Raw genomic sequence first — 18,117 nt, forward strand, 5'->3', positions numbered from 1 at the left:
ATACTGGTATCTTGTTCACTGTACTTTCTCTTTTTGTGAGACTTTCGATGACTTTTCTCTTTCTTAGATTTTTCTTTGTGTATCTTAATGTCTCTATCAGTGTCTTTACAAGTTGGCGTCCTTTCAACTCCGACAACATTGGTATTTCCACCATCACTGTGTTCATCATCAGTATCAAGATTCTGTTCTTGATCACGTCTCTTTCTGCCTGACTTTCTTTGAACCACAGCTCTGCTGGTTTCTTCACTGTTTATCTCAGTGTCCTCGTCATACTTTTGACTTGTCAGTTCAATCTCTCTCTCAGATACCTCAGTTTGTTCATCATCAATACTGGCATCTTGCTCACTGTATTTTCTCTTTCTGTGAGACCTTCGACGGCTTTTCTCTTTCTTAGATTCTTCTTTCTGTATCTTAACACCCCTGTCAGTATCTTTACGAGATGGGGATCTTTCAACTGTGTCAACATTGGTCTTTTCACCATCACTGTGTTCATCATTAGTATCAAGATTCTGTTCTTGATCACGTCTCTTTCTGCCTGACCTTCTTTGAACCACAGCTCTGCTGTTTCTTCACTGTTAATCTCATCATCATCATCATCATCATCATCATACTTTTGGTTTGTCTGTTTAATGTCCTCGATGACTTTCGACGACTTTTCTCTTTCTTAGATTTTTCATCACGTACCTTAACATCGCTATCCGTGTCTTTACAAGTTGGTGTCCTTTCAACTGTGACAATATTGGTATTTTCACCATCACTGTGTTCATCATCAGTATCAAGATTCTGTTCTTGATCACGTCTCTTTCTGCCTGACCTTCTTTGAACCACAGCTCTGCTGGTTTCTTCACTGTATATCTCAACATCTTCTTCATGGTCATACTTTTGAATTGTCATTTCATTGTCCGTCTTAACTGTCTCAGTTTGTTCATCATCAATACTGGTATCTTGTTCACTGTACTTCTCTTTCTGTGAGACTTTCGATGACTTTTCTCTTTCTTAGTTTTTTCTTTGTGTATCTTGATGTCTCTATCAGTATCTTGACAAGTTAGCGTCCTTTCAACTCTGACAACATTGGTATTTCCATCATCACTGTGTTCATCATCAGTATCAAGATTCTGTTCTTGATCACGCCTCTTTCTGCCTGACCTTCTTTGAACAACAGCTCGGCTGGTTTCTTCAATGTTAATCTCATCATCATCATCATCCTCCTCCTTTAGGCTTGTCTGTTTAATGTTGCTCGATGACTTTCGACGACTTTTCTCTTTCTTAGATTTTTCATTATATACCTTAGCATCTCTATCAGTGTCTTTATGAGTTGGCGTCCTTTCCCCTGTGACAATATTGGTATTTCCACCATCACTATGTTCATCATCAGTATGGAGATTCTTTCCTGATCACGCTTCTTTCTGCTCGACTTTCTTTGAACCACCACTCTGCTGGTTTCTTCAATGTTTGTCTCAACATCTTCGTCATACTTCTGACTTGCCAAATTAATGTTGCTCTTATCTTTCACTGACACTTCATCATCAATACTGGTATCTTGTTCAATGTACTTTGTCTTTCTGTGAGACTTTCGACGACTTTTCTCTTTCTTAGATTTCTCTTTATGTATCTTAACATCTCTATCAGTGTCTTTATGAGTTGGTGTCATTTCAACTGTGATAATATTGGTATTTTCACCATCACTGTGTTCATCATCAGTATCAAGATTCTGTTCTTGATCACGTCTCTTTCTGCCTGACTTTCTTTGAACCACAGCTCTGCTGGTTTCTTCACTGTTTATCTCAGTGTCCTCGTCATACTTTTGACTTGTCAGTTCAATCTCTCTCTCAGATGTCTCAATTTCTTCATCATCAATACTGGTATCCTGTTCTCTGAACTTTGTCTTTCTGTGAGACTTTTGACGACTTTTCTCTTTCTTTGATTTTTCTTTATGTATCTTAACACCCCTGTCAGTATCTTTATGAGATGGGGATCTTTCAACTGTGTCAACATTGGTATTTCCACCATCACTGTGTTCATCATCAGTATCAAGATTCTGTTCTTGATCACGTCTCTTTCTGCCTGACTTTCTTTTAACCACAGCTCTGCTGGTTTCTTCAATGTTTATCTCAGTGTCCTCGTCATACTTTTGACTCGTTTCAGCTTTCACTCGGTTCCTTTGTCTACTATCAACCTTGGTGGTACCAATGTGTCCAGTACCAACCTTGGTGGTACCAATGTGTCCAGTACCAACCTTGGTGGTACCAATGTGTCCAGTACCAACCTTGGTGGTACCACTGTGTCCAGTACCAACCTTGGTGGTACCACTGTGTCCAGTACCAACCTTGGTGGTACCAATGTGTCCAGTACCAACCTTGGTGGTACCAATGTGTCCAGTACCAACCTTGGTGGTACCACTGTGTCCAGTACCAACCTTGGTGGTACCAATGTGTCCAGTACCAACCTTGGTGGTACCAATGTGTCCAGTACCAACCTTGGTGGTACCAATGTGTCCAGTACCAACCTTGGTGGTACCAATGTGTCCAGTACCAACCTTGGTGGTACCAATGTGTCCAGTACCAACCTTGGTGGTACCAATGTGTCCAGTACCATCCTTTGTGGTACCAATGTGTCCAGTACCATCCTTGGTGGTACCATCCCATTCAATATCAATCTTTTGGTTGCTGCTTAGTCCATCTTCAACCTCAGCACTGCCACTTTGCTTTCCATCATGTTTACTACTTGAGTCTTTGTAAGACAGCTCTTTGTCAGTAGCGAGACCACGGTCACTTTCATCACTGTCATCTGCAATTCTGACCATTTTCCTACGCTTCATCATGACTCTGCCAAACTGTTCACCATCATCATTCTCAACGTCACTGACATTATGCACACCGATAATTTTACCAGAGTCAATTTCAACATCAGAGAGCTTAACATCATTCTCAGAGTCTTGCCTTTCTTGCTGTGGTTCAATCAGCACTCTTTCATTAACTTGTTCCTCATTAAACTTGCCATCATCATTTTCTTTGCAAGTGAATTCGACATCTTCATCAGCATCTTCAGTAGTCTTTACATCGTTGGCATTGGCTGTCTTACTTTGGTCATTTGCAGTACTGACAGCATAGTCATAATCTTTTTTCAGTCTGCCTATCATACTGCGTTTTATTTTCACTATAAGTTTTCTGCCATGACTGGATTTAACATCAGTCTCTGCTCTTACTGGTTTATTTTGTTCCTCAGTCTTATTGACTGTAGATACTCTGTCAGCTTTTTGTGTCCGGCTGCCTCTCCACTGTCTCTTTTTACTGCCACTTAGTTTACCATCAACTATGGTATCTTCACCAGTGTCAGTGCCAGTCTGATTTTTGTCAGTCAACAAATCATCATGTTGATGACCCTTGACCTTAACAGAGGTAGCTTTTACATGATCAACCAAATTCTCATTGGCACTGTCTTTTTTACTTTGTACACTGTCAATGTCACTTTTACTAACTCTGCGACGACTTCTCTTCTTGTTGCTACTAAGTTCTCTCTCACTGACTCTGTCATCATGGTGACTTGTCTTTACATCATCATTCATGGCAGTGTCTGTTGTCTCTCTATCAATCTTCACAGCTTCAGTTTGTTCCTCATCTATTCTGACCAAACCATCGTTCATCATGGAACTGCTAGTTTCACAACTACCATTCGCAACACCGCCTTCTGTTTGAAGTGGTACAAGTTCTAAATCTTTCTTTGATTCATAATCAATCGTCTCACCGACACTGTAGCCACAATCAACCTTCTCATCGTCATTAGTCTCTTCTCCACTTTTGTCATCAACAGTCCCACTCTTGCCATCAACAACAACTTCAGTGACATCTATGCCAATATCCTCGGTGATATATTCCTTCACTGACAATGTTCCTTGCAAAGATAGCTCACTGTCTATTTTGTCATCTGTGCTACCACCATCGACAGCTGCCGCACTGACATCTTCATTTCCTCCATGGCAAATGTCTTCATCTTCTATCTCTATAGGATTCTCACTGACCACTTCACTAATAATTTCTGGTTCCATCATTCCTCCAAACAAAGCCATGTCTTCTGGCAAGCCTAGCTCATCTTCAATGCTTGGAATTGGAGAAGTAACATCAGCATCTAACAACCAGTCCATCATCCATTGGGAACATTCTACTTCCTGTCCCTTTTCAATGTCAATTAACTGCTCTACATCATTGTTGAAAGAAGGTCCAATCTCTTCTTTCACAGCCTGGCTATTGACTTTCTTTACATCATCTACCTCTGTTTTAACTGTAACTTTATCAAATTTCTGATGTTCCTTGTCATCAACTTTGAGATCATAATATTGTCAAGTGCATCATTATCACTGCCACTACTCATCTCTTTCTGACTGTCTTTCTCATGAATATCTTCCTCACTGCCTTTTTCATGAATATCTTCCTCACTGCCTTTTTCATGAATATCTTCCTCATCATTCTTTGACACACTTTGATTTCCTGTCACTTGTAAGCTTTCGATATTGTCAATGTCATCACTTGATTTAATATTTTCTTCAACAGTGTCTATAATTTCTGTCTTCTTGTCCTCATCCTCTGAGATGTGTATCTCTGAATGGCGTTCTCGTTTCCGTTTTGTCTTTTTACGGTGTTTTGACTGCTTAACATTGATATCACTCTCTTTGCTAATATTTTCAGAATCCAAATCACAAGGTTTTTCAGTTTTGCTGGATTTTGTCACTTTTATGGGGCTCTTTTTCTCTGACAATTTTCTTCTTTTGGACTCTGCCGGCATTTCTGCTTCTGACTCATCCTTTGTTTGTTCATCAATAATGTCATCAACATTGTCTTGTTGATTATCTTCATCCATAGATGTACCGGTATGCCGTTCTCTTCTTTCTTTCTTTCTTTTTCTTCTACCATGACCATCTGGTGTTCTTTTCTTATCAAAGCCGTCTTCTCGGTCTTCATTGCCATCATATTCTGCATGGATTTTCTCCGTAACCAACATATCAATTTTCTCAGTATCTTTACGTGACATTCCCTCTTTTGATTTTGTCTTTGTTTTGTGTTCTGATGACTCATCAACATTTTCTGTTTGTCTGGTATAAACTGGCTTGTTTGTTCTCCCAGATTTCCTCTCCGGCGTCTTCTCTTGCAATATCTTCTTAGGTGTTGTAGTTAATTTAACCTTTTCACTTGGGTTATCATCAGTTTTTGTGTCTTCCACATAAACGGATTTGTTTGTTCTCCCTGATTTCCTCTCCCGCGTCTCCTCTTGCAATATCTTCTTAGGTGTTGTAGTTAATTTAACCTTTTTATTTGAGCCATCATCAGTTTTTGAATCTTCAGCATCTCTGACTGGGCTTTCTGGAGTCATCTTCTCAACATCTGACTCATGAGAAGATGAAGATTCTGTTTCTTTGAAGCTTTTTGATAACTCTTTCATTGGAGCACGTTTAATATTATCATTCATTTTCTTTGCAGCTTGTACATTTCCAAGATCCACTACACTTCGTCTCCATTTTCTGACAAGGTCCAGTTTTATTTTTCTAGGATTTACCTTTGCAATGTCAACTAACACAATTTTCAATTCTCTCTTTTCAATTGATGAAGAAAGCTTGTCATGTTGTTTCTTTTTCCTCTTCATAAATAGTTCATCATCATCGTCATCATCATCATCACCATCATCATCTGTGTTTTGTTTCCGCCTTCTATCACGTCTCATAGCTTTCTCTACAGATTTTCTTGGATTTTGACTTCCAGATTTCTTAGTATCTTTTCTTGGATTTCCCGTCCCAGGATTCTTATTGTCTTTCTCCTGACTGCTTTTTCCACCATTATCACTATTTTTATGAGTATTCTGTGCGTTATCATGGACTGGGTTACTCTTACAAGTCATTCCTACACTTTGTTTCACAGTATTTTCAACAGTTTTAGTATCTACAACGTAATCAAAGCTGTCCTTGCCATTGATGAATCCAGAGGAACCTTTCTCTGTTCCCTTTTCATCATCAGAATCACTGTCCCTAACATTCTCTACTGATGTCTTCTCATCTGTGTTCTTTGTATCAGTCACATCCTCTCTGACATTTTCTGTCTCTGATTCTACTGCTTTCTTCACTTTCCTTTCATCTTTGTGTTTTCCTCTTTCCTGCACTGCCTTGTCTTTTTTCTTGCTTGGAGTCTCTGTACCATCTTCTTCCTCTCCATCTTCCATTGAACCATTATTTGTCCCTCCATGCTCACACCTTTCATCTTCTTCTACCTGTCCTTCTCTGTTATCTTGCTTTGTATTACTAGCCACTGTTTCAAGATCTTTCACTTTTGAAAATAACTTTGTTTTGGACGTTTGCTCCCCTTTAGAATCTTTCTCTGCTCTATCTTTCATGGCTCTTTCTTTCTCCTTACAACTAACTGAAGTGTTTTTAGTGTCCTTTCCTGTGTTCACTTTATCACTTGGAGTTTTGTCTTGCATTTTCAACACATCAGTACCTGTATCTTGCTGATCAGATCTGCAAGCAGCCACATTTGAATCTGACTCAGCGTCTGTAGTTTTCATTTTTCCATTATGTTGCCTTTCAGTCCTTGGTCTCAGTTTTTCCTCGGCAAGGTTTTATCACCACTCATTGTGGTTGATTCTGTCTGTCTATTTCTATCACTGACTGGCAATGATGTAGTTTCTGTTTCTGATATTGTCTTTGGCATTTCAGATGAAGAGGGTCTCAGTTCAGTCTTAGCTTTCTCATTTCCAATTCTCTTTTCAGAATCACTTGGGTTCTTCTTGCTAGAGTCTGGTTTGACTGGATCTTTCTGACTGGAGTCCGGTGTGACTGGATTCTTTCTGGTACATTCTGATATCACTGGAATCGTTGGCTTGGAATCTTTTGAAGCTGCATGGCTGGAGTCCGTCTCCGGAGCTGGAACCGCTTTCTTGGCAAGTTGTGAAGACCCTGAATTTGATTTCACATCGGCAGGGTTGTTTTTCTTCTTGAAAGACTGCAAAGCACTGTATGTTTCTTGATAGCAGAATTTCCGAAACACATGCTTAGGCTGGTTCCTGTGACGTTCGTATCTCTGAAATATACACAAAACAGGTTGTGTCAAACACAGTAAAAACAAATTTCTTTATCATAACAGAAGGACATTGAAGTATGCAGTACCTTCCTATGAAATATTTAACCTGTTCACCCCCAATTCCCTGTAGACAGGTCCACACTCACCATTGATAACAATGGGTTTGGGCTAAACCATGGCGGTGAAAGGCTGAAAAGACTGAGCTATGCTTGACAAAAATAGCTGTTGAATTGTAAAGTACACAAGCTCACTGTCTTCTTGTCTTGTGATATTCTGTCCCATAACATGTACTCCTAAGTGTCAAAAGCTGCTGACTCACTGCTCAGCTCTGACTCAACAAACACACTGATAATTTGATAGCAATATTGAGTTACTTTGCCCAAATACAATTCTAAAAGTGCAATTCATTTGACATTAGGTCAAAATTTCAATAAACAAATTAGGAATAACTTGACAAGAGAATGTAAGCCATGCAAGCAAAGATTTTGAGATGGTTGATTATCAAAAATATACAAATTCACAAATAAATACTCACTGTTTCATTTTGATGTGTTTCTTCACAGAGTAAACACAGCCAATGATTTCTATCACTAGAAACATATGACGTGTATTCCTCATGGTCCTAAAAAAAACAATGATTATGTATTCAGTAATTATAGGCTAATCATTTTGGTTGTAAAGAAAGCTTTATTTCAATTTCTGTAGTGTAATGCTAATAACATATCAAACAAATTGCATGAGTGATAAATACTGGGGTAACACCTACATACACTATACTGTACTTCATCAATCAATCTTTGATTGAAACTTGATAACCCTTTGAAGAATTCAACTAAATAAAACACACAACAAACTGGGGCAATACTTGCAAGAATAAATCTAAATGTGAATGGAGGACTTTTTCAAACTGGAAACATTTAAAAACTGTCATGACTGAATATGTGCAAACAATTTGAGTGCTGTAATTTTTTCCCACCAAAATTTTGTGCAACATGTTACCAATTTTTATGAATTTTTCTTCAATTTTTTTGATACTTTTGGACCAAATGGACATCACATTTCATTTGCTACAGTTTTTTCACAAAATTTTGGCAAAAATCTCTGAAAAATTGACTGGGGTTTATATATAAAGGGGACGAAAATAGACTTTGGCGCTCAAAGGGTTAACAAGACACGATCCAAATGACTTGAAGAGTGATTAACTGAAGTTGACAATGATAGAGTTGCACTGACCTTGATGGCATTCATAATATGTTTGTTTTCTGACTTCTCTAGAGCTTCAACGATCTTCACAATGACCTCCAACATGTGATAAATTCCAGAATGCTGAGGGGCATAAGAACTGCAGTGCTCCTCAAGGTCCTGTAAAAAACAAACACAGTTTTTACCCTGTATTACCAAACATTAATAACTCAAAACTGAATTTATCTCAATTATTCTCAATAACACAATTTATGTGTTTCTTACAAGGGGGTGCTACTATCATTGAATTCACGGAGCAAATAGCCTACTGAAAAGCATCTAGTTGTGGTACCTAAGCTATGTAGCAGCAAAATGTTTTAACAAAACAGCTTACCTGCTTGTTTGAGTGTTTTGTCTCACACAGTGAACAGTACAGCTTTTCACTCTCATTCTCACCAGACTTCATTTTGTCTCTTATTACACCCTGAAAAAAGGGAAACAATCCACATTTAATACAAAACTATTTACGTAAGTTCCATCAGACTATTAAGGAGTAGACAATCAGGCAATGGCAACCTACAAGTTGAAATCAAAGTCAGGATATAATCTGAGGCCCTGAGAATCAGAAATGACTTCATGCTTGAACAGCATTATCAATGCTTCTACAAAGTCAAACTGCTTTTAGAAGTATCTTCATGCTAGGAAGAAACAGAGAGACCAAAAGGCTAGATTAAGAAAACATTTTGTTGCTAATCCTTGTGTATGTTGTTCAACCATCACCACATTGTCTTTTTTTTCAAGTTTGCTTAGAAAACTTAAATGTAAGAAAATGACAATTTTCCATGGCAGAAAATGTTAAATATCTGTAGGATTACATGTGTGCACTGAACAGTCCTGAAGAATAAATCATCTTCTGCCTGTCCTTGAAGCTGTTAGAATACTGTTAAAAACAAACACTCAGATGAAAGTAATAGTGGCATTTCCAAACTTGTCAGATCCATACTTTCACTCAATACAACTCAAAGATGTATGAACTACATACCGCTAGTTTCATTGCACTTTGATTTTTCTCCTTGGATAAATCAGCGATAAGATTCTTCAATTTGGCAACTCTTCTCAGATAACCCAGTGCATGGTGGTGTGATTTACTTGCTAAATGCTGGGCTCTTTGCTGTCAATTTAAAAAACAAAAATTGTAAGCATTCAGTGCTACATTACAATGACTTCATGTATATGTTTAGCTATTCACTGACAACCAGGCCTCACTGTTTGGAACTAACTAGTGGAATCATGTGGGTTACAATCAAAAAGAGTTGAAATGTTCCATTGAAAACTGCCAAAAAATACCTCTTGTCATTAAAATTCCTCTTTTCCACTGGGAAAAAGGCAATATGACATGAACTGATTTCAAAACATGACATGTACTTGGTTAAAGAAGGAAAAATACAGTAAAAATCCAGACTACAGTAATGTAAACAGCTTTGCTAATTCCACCGCAATGTCACACTGACCCGCAATACACTACATGTTGTCTGATTCATTGAATGAAATCGTTGAAATATCACCAAATGTATAAAATTGCAACTACATACATGTCTTAGTGTAATGTGGAACACCTTAAAGGAGTTTTGTTGTGACTGTGAATACAACATTTACTTTTTGAGACTTCGATATACAACAGCGCCCTCTACATGACTATACAGTGCATGATAACCCACTTCAAAGTTGTACGTTACTGTAATTATTCTCTGAAGTTTAATTTCATTATTTTCACTGCGGGCCAAAATCCTTTAAATTAAATCCCAATATTATGCCAATCAAAATGTTAAGTAACAATAGATTCTATTGTTTGAGTGACAAATCAGTGAATTTAAAAGCAAGTAAAAAGGACTCAAACGTCAAAATAGTAAAATTTAATACAGCAAGACCAAAAGTCAAAGTACAATGTGAAGGAACAGAGTCGATCATGCTTTTAGCATCATGAATTAAAAATGTATTGTGTCAAGTTCACTACCAAATGACAAATTCATTGTTGTTTCATGTTACTAATACTTACAATTGTTGGATCCACAGACAGCATACAAATCAAGCAATAAAATCCTCCATGGTTGACTGCAGAGACCTGCAGCTTTAGTCTTTCTTGAACCGAGTAAATCTGAAAACATCAAGATACAAGCCAGTCAAGAATAATTGTGAAAAGGATGGAAGACAACACTTATTGTGTACACAGCATACTGAAATTCTTACATGTGTTCAACACTTTACATTGGTTTCTGGACAAATGGCCATCAATTTTTTCAATCTTTAGGACAAAGCCTTAGCTATATTTTCACCAGTGGAAACAAACGAAACAGTGAAGCGGGTAATTGATAACTCGGACACAGAAGTACTATGTAGATTCTGATAAGGAAAGACAATATGACATAACAAATCCTGGAATTAAAATGTTTATTCCTTCTGACAACAATTTGATGGTGACTATTATTGTCATAAATTATGAGTAATTGAGTCTAGTCTAATATTCAATTTTACATTTCACATTTCAACATGAAGGGATTATTATAGTTAGTAAAATATCTGATCTATCATGGTTGTTTTTATAGTATGCAGCAAATTATTCAAATGGTTGGCATCTGCACTTGAAATCACAGACTGACCCTGACTTGTACTCATTTAGGCAGAGATAAATTAGAGCCAAATTTATATCAAGTGTCATAGCACCTTCTGGTTCTTTATATCAATCAGCATATACAGAGAAGATAACTACATGTCCTAGAGCATCATTAGTAAACAGACAGACCACCTTATTATGTGACAACAATGGAGCCTTGCACAGCGCCCTCAACAGGCAAGCATGTACGTGCCCACATTAAAGTATGCTACAAATGACAATACCAAGGTGTCTACAACATGTTGTGTCAACAATCACAGTTTTCTTCACAATGACTTAATATGCCACATTCAATAATCTTGTCCTTAAAAACCTTGATTGCTCTGTTAATGAAGCTGTGAATTTTATAAAACAAAGACACAATAAAACAATGCCTCTGATAACTTCTGGTTTGCACTAAAGGAACTCGGCATAATTTACTGGCCAAGCATTTCAAGATATGTTCAATCATAAACACAGTTATCAAGAATTATTATTCTTTGAATGGCAGTGATTAATAATTCCTTGTATGGCAGCAATACACTGGCTACAAATCAGTGAAATCCGATGTCACACGTCAATCAGTGTACAAGCAGTTATATCAAGCATTCACTGGAAAAGATGTACTTAGAATATTGAGCTCCATGTTTGCAAATCTATCTGTTTGACTTCTTCATAGTACAGCACTAAAAAATCACACAGCAACAAACACGGCCTTGAAAATGTGCTAACATTAATTCCCTGCATGCTCAAATAATAGAATTTTTTAAAAGAATACCTTCATTTCATGTTTGGCTTTACTGCTGTGTCCGTGGTTGCCATGGATACCATCCAACGTGATACCTGTCTCTTTCATCATCCTTATTCGTTTATCTTTATGTTCAGCAGTCACAAAGTGATGTGACAGGTTCTGTGTAAAGACAAGTATAAGTTATGTTCAGCAGTCACAAAGTGATGTGACAGGTTCTGTGTAAAGACAAGTATAAGTTATGTTCAGATCTGTGTACCATGCAGTACATACTCTGGAGAGTTTGTTGGTATGAAACAAGAGAACATTTGGTGTCTGCTTTGAAAGTCTTGAGTAGTTGTTTATAGCAAAATGTATAAGGTTTTTATTTATTTCTTTGCAAAGTGGTTTCCTATTGGCTCTGGCTTGAATCAAGAACATCTTCTTCATCGATATCTGGACTATCAGTATGATTTATATCAGAATTTGCCAATTATCTCTTCTGCATTACTTGGGTAAAGGATATTTGAGGTACCCTACACTGTAAAACTAACGTAAACTGTACATATCCAAAATCACATGATATATGAGATTCTAAACACAATAAGTAGATTTGACATCAATTTGAATAAATGCAACCACAATATGGGCAAACAAACTCAATTTATTCAAACCTAGCCAGTACAAGGGAATTACTGTTTCCTATTCCATTTTCTGGAGGGTCTATGTTGAAATTAAAGTATTTTATAATACTGTCTTTGAACAACACTGTCTTTCAGGTATATAATGAACACTTTTATCATTATACAGTACAAATATAGTCCAACCCATAAAAATCATCTTATAAAGCAAATTTTCTTGACTAATGTTCGGGACATCCCTGAACACAGTCTATGGTTGTACAGTTTCTAATACTCAAGTTGACAAAGCATATGTCACAGAAATTAACCATGGGGATCAAATAAATATGACGTTTGATTAAATGATATAAACTTAGTACAAACCATAAATTTGATGGATGGAATCACATTTTCACTGACTAGCCAAATAATTAAATTCACAAATAAAATTTAGACAGGCATTCAGTACCAGTATTAACCAGCCTCACTTTGAAATATTTCAGTAGACTGTCATCGGTTATTAGACACCAGATGTAGTATTAGCTGCATACCAAAATAAGATAAATACTCATCATTTCTGATCACTTGACCATTTCAACATACATTACCTTAAATTCATCAAATCTGACTTCACAGATACAACATGTCCACTTCATTGTATGATCATTTAAGTAGCCTTCCACAATAACCCTATCTCTTCTTGTAATCTGAAAATATTGAAATGACAGACAGAAACACCAATCATCAATAACTAAAGCCGTGGTATTCATAAAAAGAACAATCTTGATTGTTTAATATTTCGAAATCAGCTTATCATAGGCAAAATATACATTTACATCAAGGTTATTGAGGAGAGCAGTTTTTAAGGTAAGATCAAAGGAATAATACTAGACTGGCCCCATTGCCTGGCTTTTCTCGGCAGCTGAGTTACTGGCTTGCTAAACAACTGGTGTACCTTGCAAACTCCTTCCAGTGTTATACGTGGTCTGGCCGTTTGTTGACATAAGTATATGCATAAGCAAATGATTGACAAGGACTTCAGACTTAGGAAGCGATCGTTTATCACAAGATATAACATTTATTTGTAAGGTAACACATTGTCAAATAACAGTAGTTGTGATCCTGCCTTTGTAAAAGACAATAAACATTGCTATGCAATCATGGGTATAAGACCAGATATCCCAAGTTGTGCTATTAAATATTGTACTCTACGTGTTTCCCTTCTAGGCATTTGGACATTGTGAGTGGTACTACACAGTATTTGAACTCTCCAACCTCTGATCATAAGACAACTACATGTACCAAAGCCACTGAACTGTTGCGTCTTCCTCTATAGTAAATGAAACCAATATTCCACAACTCTCAACTACTCTCTTTATGATATCCTGGTCATGACAAATGTAATGGCAACTAGGAAAACTTACCGGAATTTTTTTTCCAATCTTCTTATAATTGTATTTCATGTGATGTCCTCTGCTCATGCAGTGATCTTTGAATCCCTATCAAAACAAAGCGTAAAATTTTACTTTTTAACATCTCGATGATTCCTGAGAATGCAAATTCCACAAATTTATCACTCAACAGAAAAGCGTGGTAGTTTATGGACCTGATATTGTAGAATCATTATTTTTGAGGAGATGAAAATAAACTAGGAGAGTTTCATCTTCAAAAGACAACCACAATAACTCTTCTCTTACTTAATTTTAACCCTTTGATTTCAATATACAATTTATGGTGTCACTATGGAACATGATCGAGTATGGTCCGTGACTTAGACATACAATATCACTATGGTCTATGACTTGTACAATATCACTATATTGTTCAGGTTTATGACTTGTACAATATCACTATGGTCTATGACTTGTACAATATCACTATTGTTCAGGTACATATCACAGAGATTTGTCATGAACCTGAGAACTCAGTCTTCAAAAGACAGCAGCAACTGGTTACCACATTGACATCAATAAACACATCACACACACACACAGCCACACAGAGAAGTACTACACAAATGCATAAAACTACACCTAAGTGAAAGGTAAGATGAGATAGACCTCTTAAACCAGGCAGCAACTGTGCAAGGTACACACACCTAACAATCCCTCATTTCACACCACCCTGTGACTATTGTGTGTTATGTACATTGATATGCCCAGAATGCTCTAACCTATTGACCCTACACAGCAAGCTACGCTACACAGTGTATATGCAAGCATTGTGTAGCTAGCTTGGTTATGAAATGTACGCTGCATAGTACTTTAGTAGGCACTTTTCACAAGATCATCACCATCAAATGATTCTTTGATACAAGAATATACCAGCTCACAGAGGACAAATCATGTCCAGTACAAGGGGCATAAGACGAAACTACATGGCAAAACTAACCACATGATGTGAGAGTCTAGGTTAATGTTTACCATCACTTCAATAGGGTTATTTAACAAGGTACTGACCAGTCCTGTAAATTACAACATAGCCACTATTCTCCAAACTAGTTTGGCACACACTGAACGCATCAACAGGTTTCAACCTTGTGCATTCCACGATAATTCACATCAGTTTTTGGTCCGTGATTGTCAAAACATGTTTGTCGCTGGTTGCTATTAACACAAATGGACACTGGTATTTTTCTGAAATGACCTGTCTTGGAATAGGTCACTGGTCTGTGACGCCCACAGTATTCAGAGATAGTGTCCCACAGGCATGTCACTCCGTGAGTTGTTTATTAACTCAAATGTCATGTCAGCCGAGAAGCTGAGCTGCTTACTATCTACACATAAGTTTCTCAAAGATGAAACAGAATGCTGCTGGATGCAGAGGATAATTCATGGAATATGGATGATTTTACGACTAAACAATAGTAAATGAACACTTAGTACAAGCTGCATATTGCACAAGGGAATGTATGGGGTAAGGTCTATTGTAGATCTGTTTTAGGACACCACTAGATACATACCTTTAAAGTACCAAAAGGACGTCCACACACTTGACAATAGTAAGTTTCCTTCTTCTTCGGACTCTGCATATCTTTACTGATATTCCACGGCTGTGAGGTTCTCTCTATATCTTTTTTAGTCAACTGTCCACTGTCCCTGTCACCTCTTTCTGATATACTCTCTCCAGATGCACTATGACTTCGTCTCCGTGCAGCTCTCTCTAGATCATTACCATGGGGTGTCTGTCTATCTCTCTGTTTGTCACAGTCTCTGACTGGTGACTTCTCTGATATTCTCCCAGCTTTTATAGTCTGCCCTCTATCGCCATAACCACCTGGCGATCTGTCTCGATATTTTTTCCTTTGTACATCATTGCTTCTGCTCTCTGGATCCAATAGTTCTGAGTCCTGAAAAATACAAACAAAGAATACCGTTGTATACATCTATACAGGTCTGTAAGCATTGATCTCTCCTTAATTAACTGGGGGTAATATTCTCAGCTGACAAGCAGCATGTACTAGGAATGATATCATCGAGTACTTGGTTTACGCACATGTGGTGTACAAATTTACACACTGATCTACAGAAGCAATACACAGACTGTTCCAAAGTCAATCTGTCAGGTCCCTTACAAAAAACAAGCAATTCCAAGAAACAGTATCCTTCCTGATGGTATATGATTGATGCATAGAAAGGTGCGTCATAATATTCTTTGACTAATTCATACAGCAAACTCCATTCGAATGATACACTGTAAAACCAGATAACACAGTGTACTCTGGAATTACGGTGACCTTTGACATGTGTACAATTGTGTCAGCTTATAAATTAGCACTGGTGGTACTGGTAAATGCCTAGAATGACCTAGGCTACAGTGTACATTGTAGGTGTAGACAGATTTATCATACTGAGGTACAATGTGGTAGAGTAGGGATCATGATAAGCATGTTGACCACGCCAAAAGGTTAGCATCAGATTGTTCACAGCAATGTCCTGTTGTATTCTGCTGGGGGCTAGATTTCCAAACCTGCTGTGATAAAGTTACACTGAAACACATCGTTGGTTCAGAATCTTTGTGAAAATTGTCAGGTCTACGCAAGCATACATGCAAGTATAGTTTAGTGTGCAGTTAGTGGGTAAACCAATGAAGAATGTTCCTTTATATGGCTTCTTTTGACTCGCAGTTGATAGCGCCATCAGTGGTGGACATACATGTATGGGTAATCAGTATCCTACTTTATTATAATGATCACCATAATTTAATGATGATCACCATAATATTATAATGATCACCATGATATTATAATGATCACCATGATATTATAATGATCACCATAATATTATGATCACCATAATATTATGATCACCATGATTTTTCACATGTGAAATAATTAACACAATAATTAAAACTTCATTTACCACATTTATACATATACATTGTATATACCCATAGTTTTTATTCTTAAATATCTTTCACTATTAAAATTTTATGGAATGCTGACCTGTAAAGCAAATGAAAGAGTTATGTATGGATTTCTGAATGCAATATTTAAATATACATACATGTACAGGGAGGAAGTTAATTGCAGTTATGGTCAACCTCATCATTATTTCAGTATCACTCTTTCTGTTACAAGATTCTATGGACAGCTAGAGTTTGAAATAAAGTGAAATATGTACAAGACACGCACCTTTCGTGGCCAATGTCCCTGTGCTTCTCGCCCATTGTAATCATACTTTTCATGAGAACGTCCCGGCTGCGATGACTGTCTTCGGCCGTACGTGATGTCAGTATTACCATCAGGAGAACTCTGAAGGTTGAAATCATCAGAGTTATTCCTGTCATCATTGTTGTTAACATTTTCCAAAAGCTCTGGAGGTAGGCTGCCTCGCAGTTTACCCTTTGAACTTGCTGCCACTATTTTCTTGATAAGTTTTTTAATGTCAGGGTTTTTAGATTCCTTCTCGGAATAACCACTTTGGTGAACCTCCTGACAGTTTTCAGTGACCAGCCTTCCTGAATTCATTGTGTACTCTACGCTGGAATGAGTATGTGTGTTTGGGATTTCACCAGAAGTTGGATTTTCCAAGAGAATTCTACCCACATTTCTTGGGTTAACTGTGGACATTGCCAGGTATGGAGCATTTGGCGGTTGAATCGTATGGTGTACTTTGGCTGCATCAAGGACATTTAAATTTCCCTGAGTTGCTAAAACTTGAAAACTGCCTGGATAAAGATTCATTCTAATGTTTGGATTTGGTTGCCTTGGTAACATGATGTTGCTACTTGCTGTACGCTGTATTGGATGAAATGGACTGCTAGCGTTTGTTGTGATGGTCTGCACACTGTGGCTGTATTGTACTGGAGTACTGATCTCAGCAAGCAGGCTGGTCACTTCATTGAGTCGCTTTTGAGTTTGTAAAACTTTAATTTGAGATGATACACTTTGGTAGACTTTGTTGTATTCCGCCCTCTTTTCAGGAGTTAAGTTACCAGCTTGTACTCTCATTTCAATGAGTGTCTTAAGTTGTTGAACTGCCACGATTTGCTGGTCCAACGCTTGATTTTCATTTCTGGTTTGATGATTCATTTCAGTCAGTTCAGCCATTGATTTTTGCCGTGCAACTGTGAGTAGCTGTTGCTTTAATTTCTCCTCCTCTGCAGCACTGCTATTCCATGTCCAATGTTTGCGCTGATGTCCATTTTCATTTGGCAAGATTGGATTTGACCACCTGATTCAACCACAGCGACATTTTCCTGAGTAAGTTTTGCAAAATTCTGAACAGATGTTGCAGAACCAGCGACAGGATTAGACTGCTGGAAAAATTTCCCACTGTGTCCATCTACAGCATGTTGTGTGTCATACTGTAACCACTGGCATTCGACACCACAGTCTCACTGTCTGATTTCCTTTGTTGAAGTTCCTTTATGTCA

General features: G+C 37.5%; 3 protein-coding genes across 3 annotated transcripts; all 3 read right to left on the reverse strand.

Annotated features, from left to right (window-relative positions):
• Positions 1 to 890: 890 nt before the first annotated feature.
• LOC139123928 (myb-like protein X) lies at positions 891 to 4,141 on the reverse strand. Its single transcript, XM_070690079.1, has 2 exons — positions 1,399 to 4,141; positions 891 to 1,330 (listed from the first exon to the last, which is right to left on the reverse strand). The coding sequence occupies exons 1-2, from the start codon at positions 4,139 to 4,141 to the stop codon at positions 891 to 893; spliced, it is 3,183 nt and encodes a 1,060-aa protein (XP_070546180.1).
• A 122-nt stretch (positions 4,142 to 4,263) lies between these two features.
• Positions 4,264 to 6,546, reverse strand: LOC139123938 (enolase-phosphatase E1-like). Its single transcript, XM_070690089.1, has one exon. The coding sequence runs from the start codon at positions 6,544 to 6,546 to the stop codon at positions 4,264 to 4,266; it is 2,283 nt and encodes a 760-aa protein (XP_070546190.1).
• Positions 6,547 to 6,578: 32 nt separating this feature from the next.
• LOC139151838 (uncharacterized) lies at positions 6,579 to 17,791 on the reverse strand. Its single transcript, XM_070724852.1, has 11 exons — positions 16,874 to 17,791; positions 15,203 to 15,589; positions 13,665 to 13,739; positions 12,849 to 12,947; positions 11,672 to 11,803; positions 10,300 to 10,398; positions 9,286 to 9,414; positions 8,638 to 8,727; positions 8,295 to 8,423; positions 7,597 to 7,683; positions 6,579 to 7,061 (listed from the first exon to the last, which is right to left on the reverse strand). Exons 1-11 carry the CDS (start codon positions 17,789 to 17,791, stop codon positions 6,579 to 6,581), a joined length of 2,628 nt encoding a protein of 875 aa, XP_070580953.1.
• Between the last annotated feature and the right edge of the window lie 326 nt (positions 17,792 to 18,117).

Source organism: Ptychodera flava, chromosome 2, assembly GCF_041260155.1.
Source record: "Ptychodera flava strain L36383 chromosome 2, AS_Pfla_20210202, whole genome shotgun sequence".
Taxonomy (NCBI): Eukaryota; Metazoa; Hemichordata; class Enteropneusta; family Ptychoderidae; genus Ptychodera; species Ptychodera flava.

Excerpts from the sequence above, each read along its gene's own strand:
- LOC139123928 (XM_070690079.1), bottom strand. The coding sequence starts at position 4,141 with ATGGACTGGTTGTTAGATGCTGATGTTACTTCTCCAATTCCAAGCATT. Across the intron at positions 1,331-1,398 it reads AAAGTCGAGCAGAAAGAAGC|GGGAAAGGACGCCAACTCAT; the intron begins GTGATCAGGAAA and ends ATATTGTCACAG.
- LOC139151838 (XM_070724852.1), bottom strand. The coding sequence starts at position 17,791 with ATGGCTGAACTGACTGAAATGAATCATCAAACCAGAAATGAAAATCAA. Across the intron at positions 12,948-13,664 it reads AGATTGGAAAAAAAATTCCG|ATTACAAGAAGAGATAGGGT; the intron begins GTAAGTTTTCCT and ends CAATATTTTCAG. Across the intron at positions 8,728-9,285 it reads AAAGTGCAATGAAACTAGCG|GGTGTAATAAGAGACAAAAT; the intron begins GTATGTAGTTCA and ends CCCTTTTTTCAG.
- LOC139123938 (XM_070690089.1), bottom strand. The coding sequence starts at position 6,546 with ATGAAAACTACAGACGCTGAGTCAGATTCAAATGTGGCTGCTTGCAGA.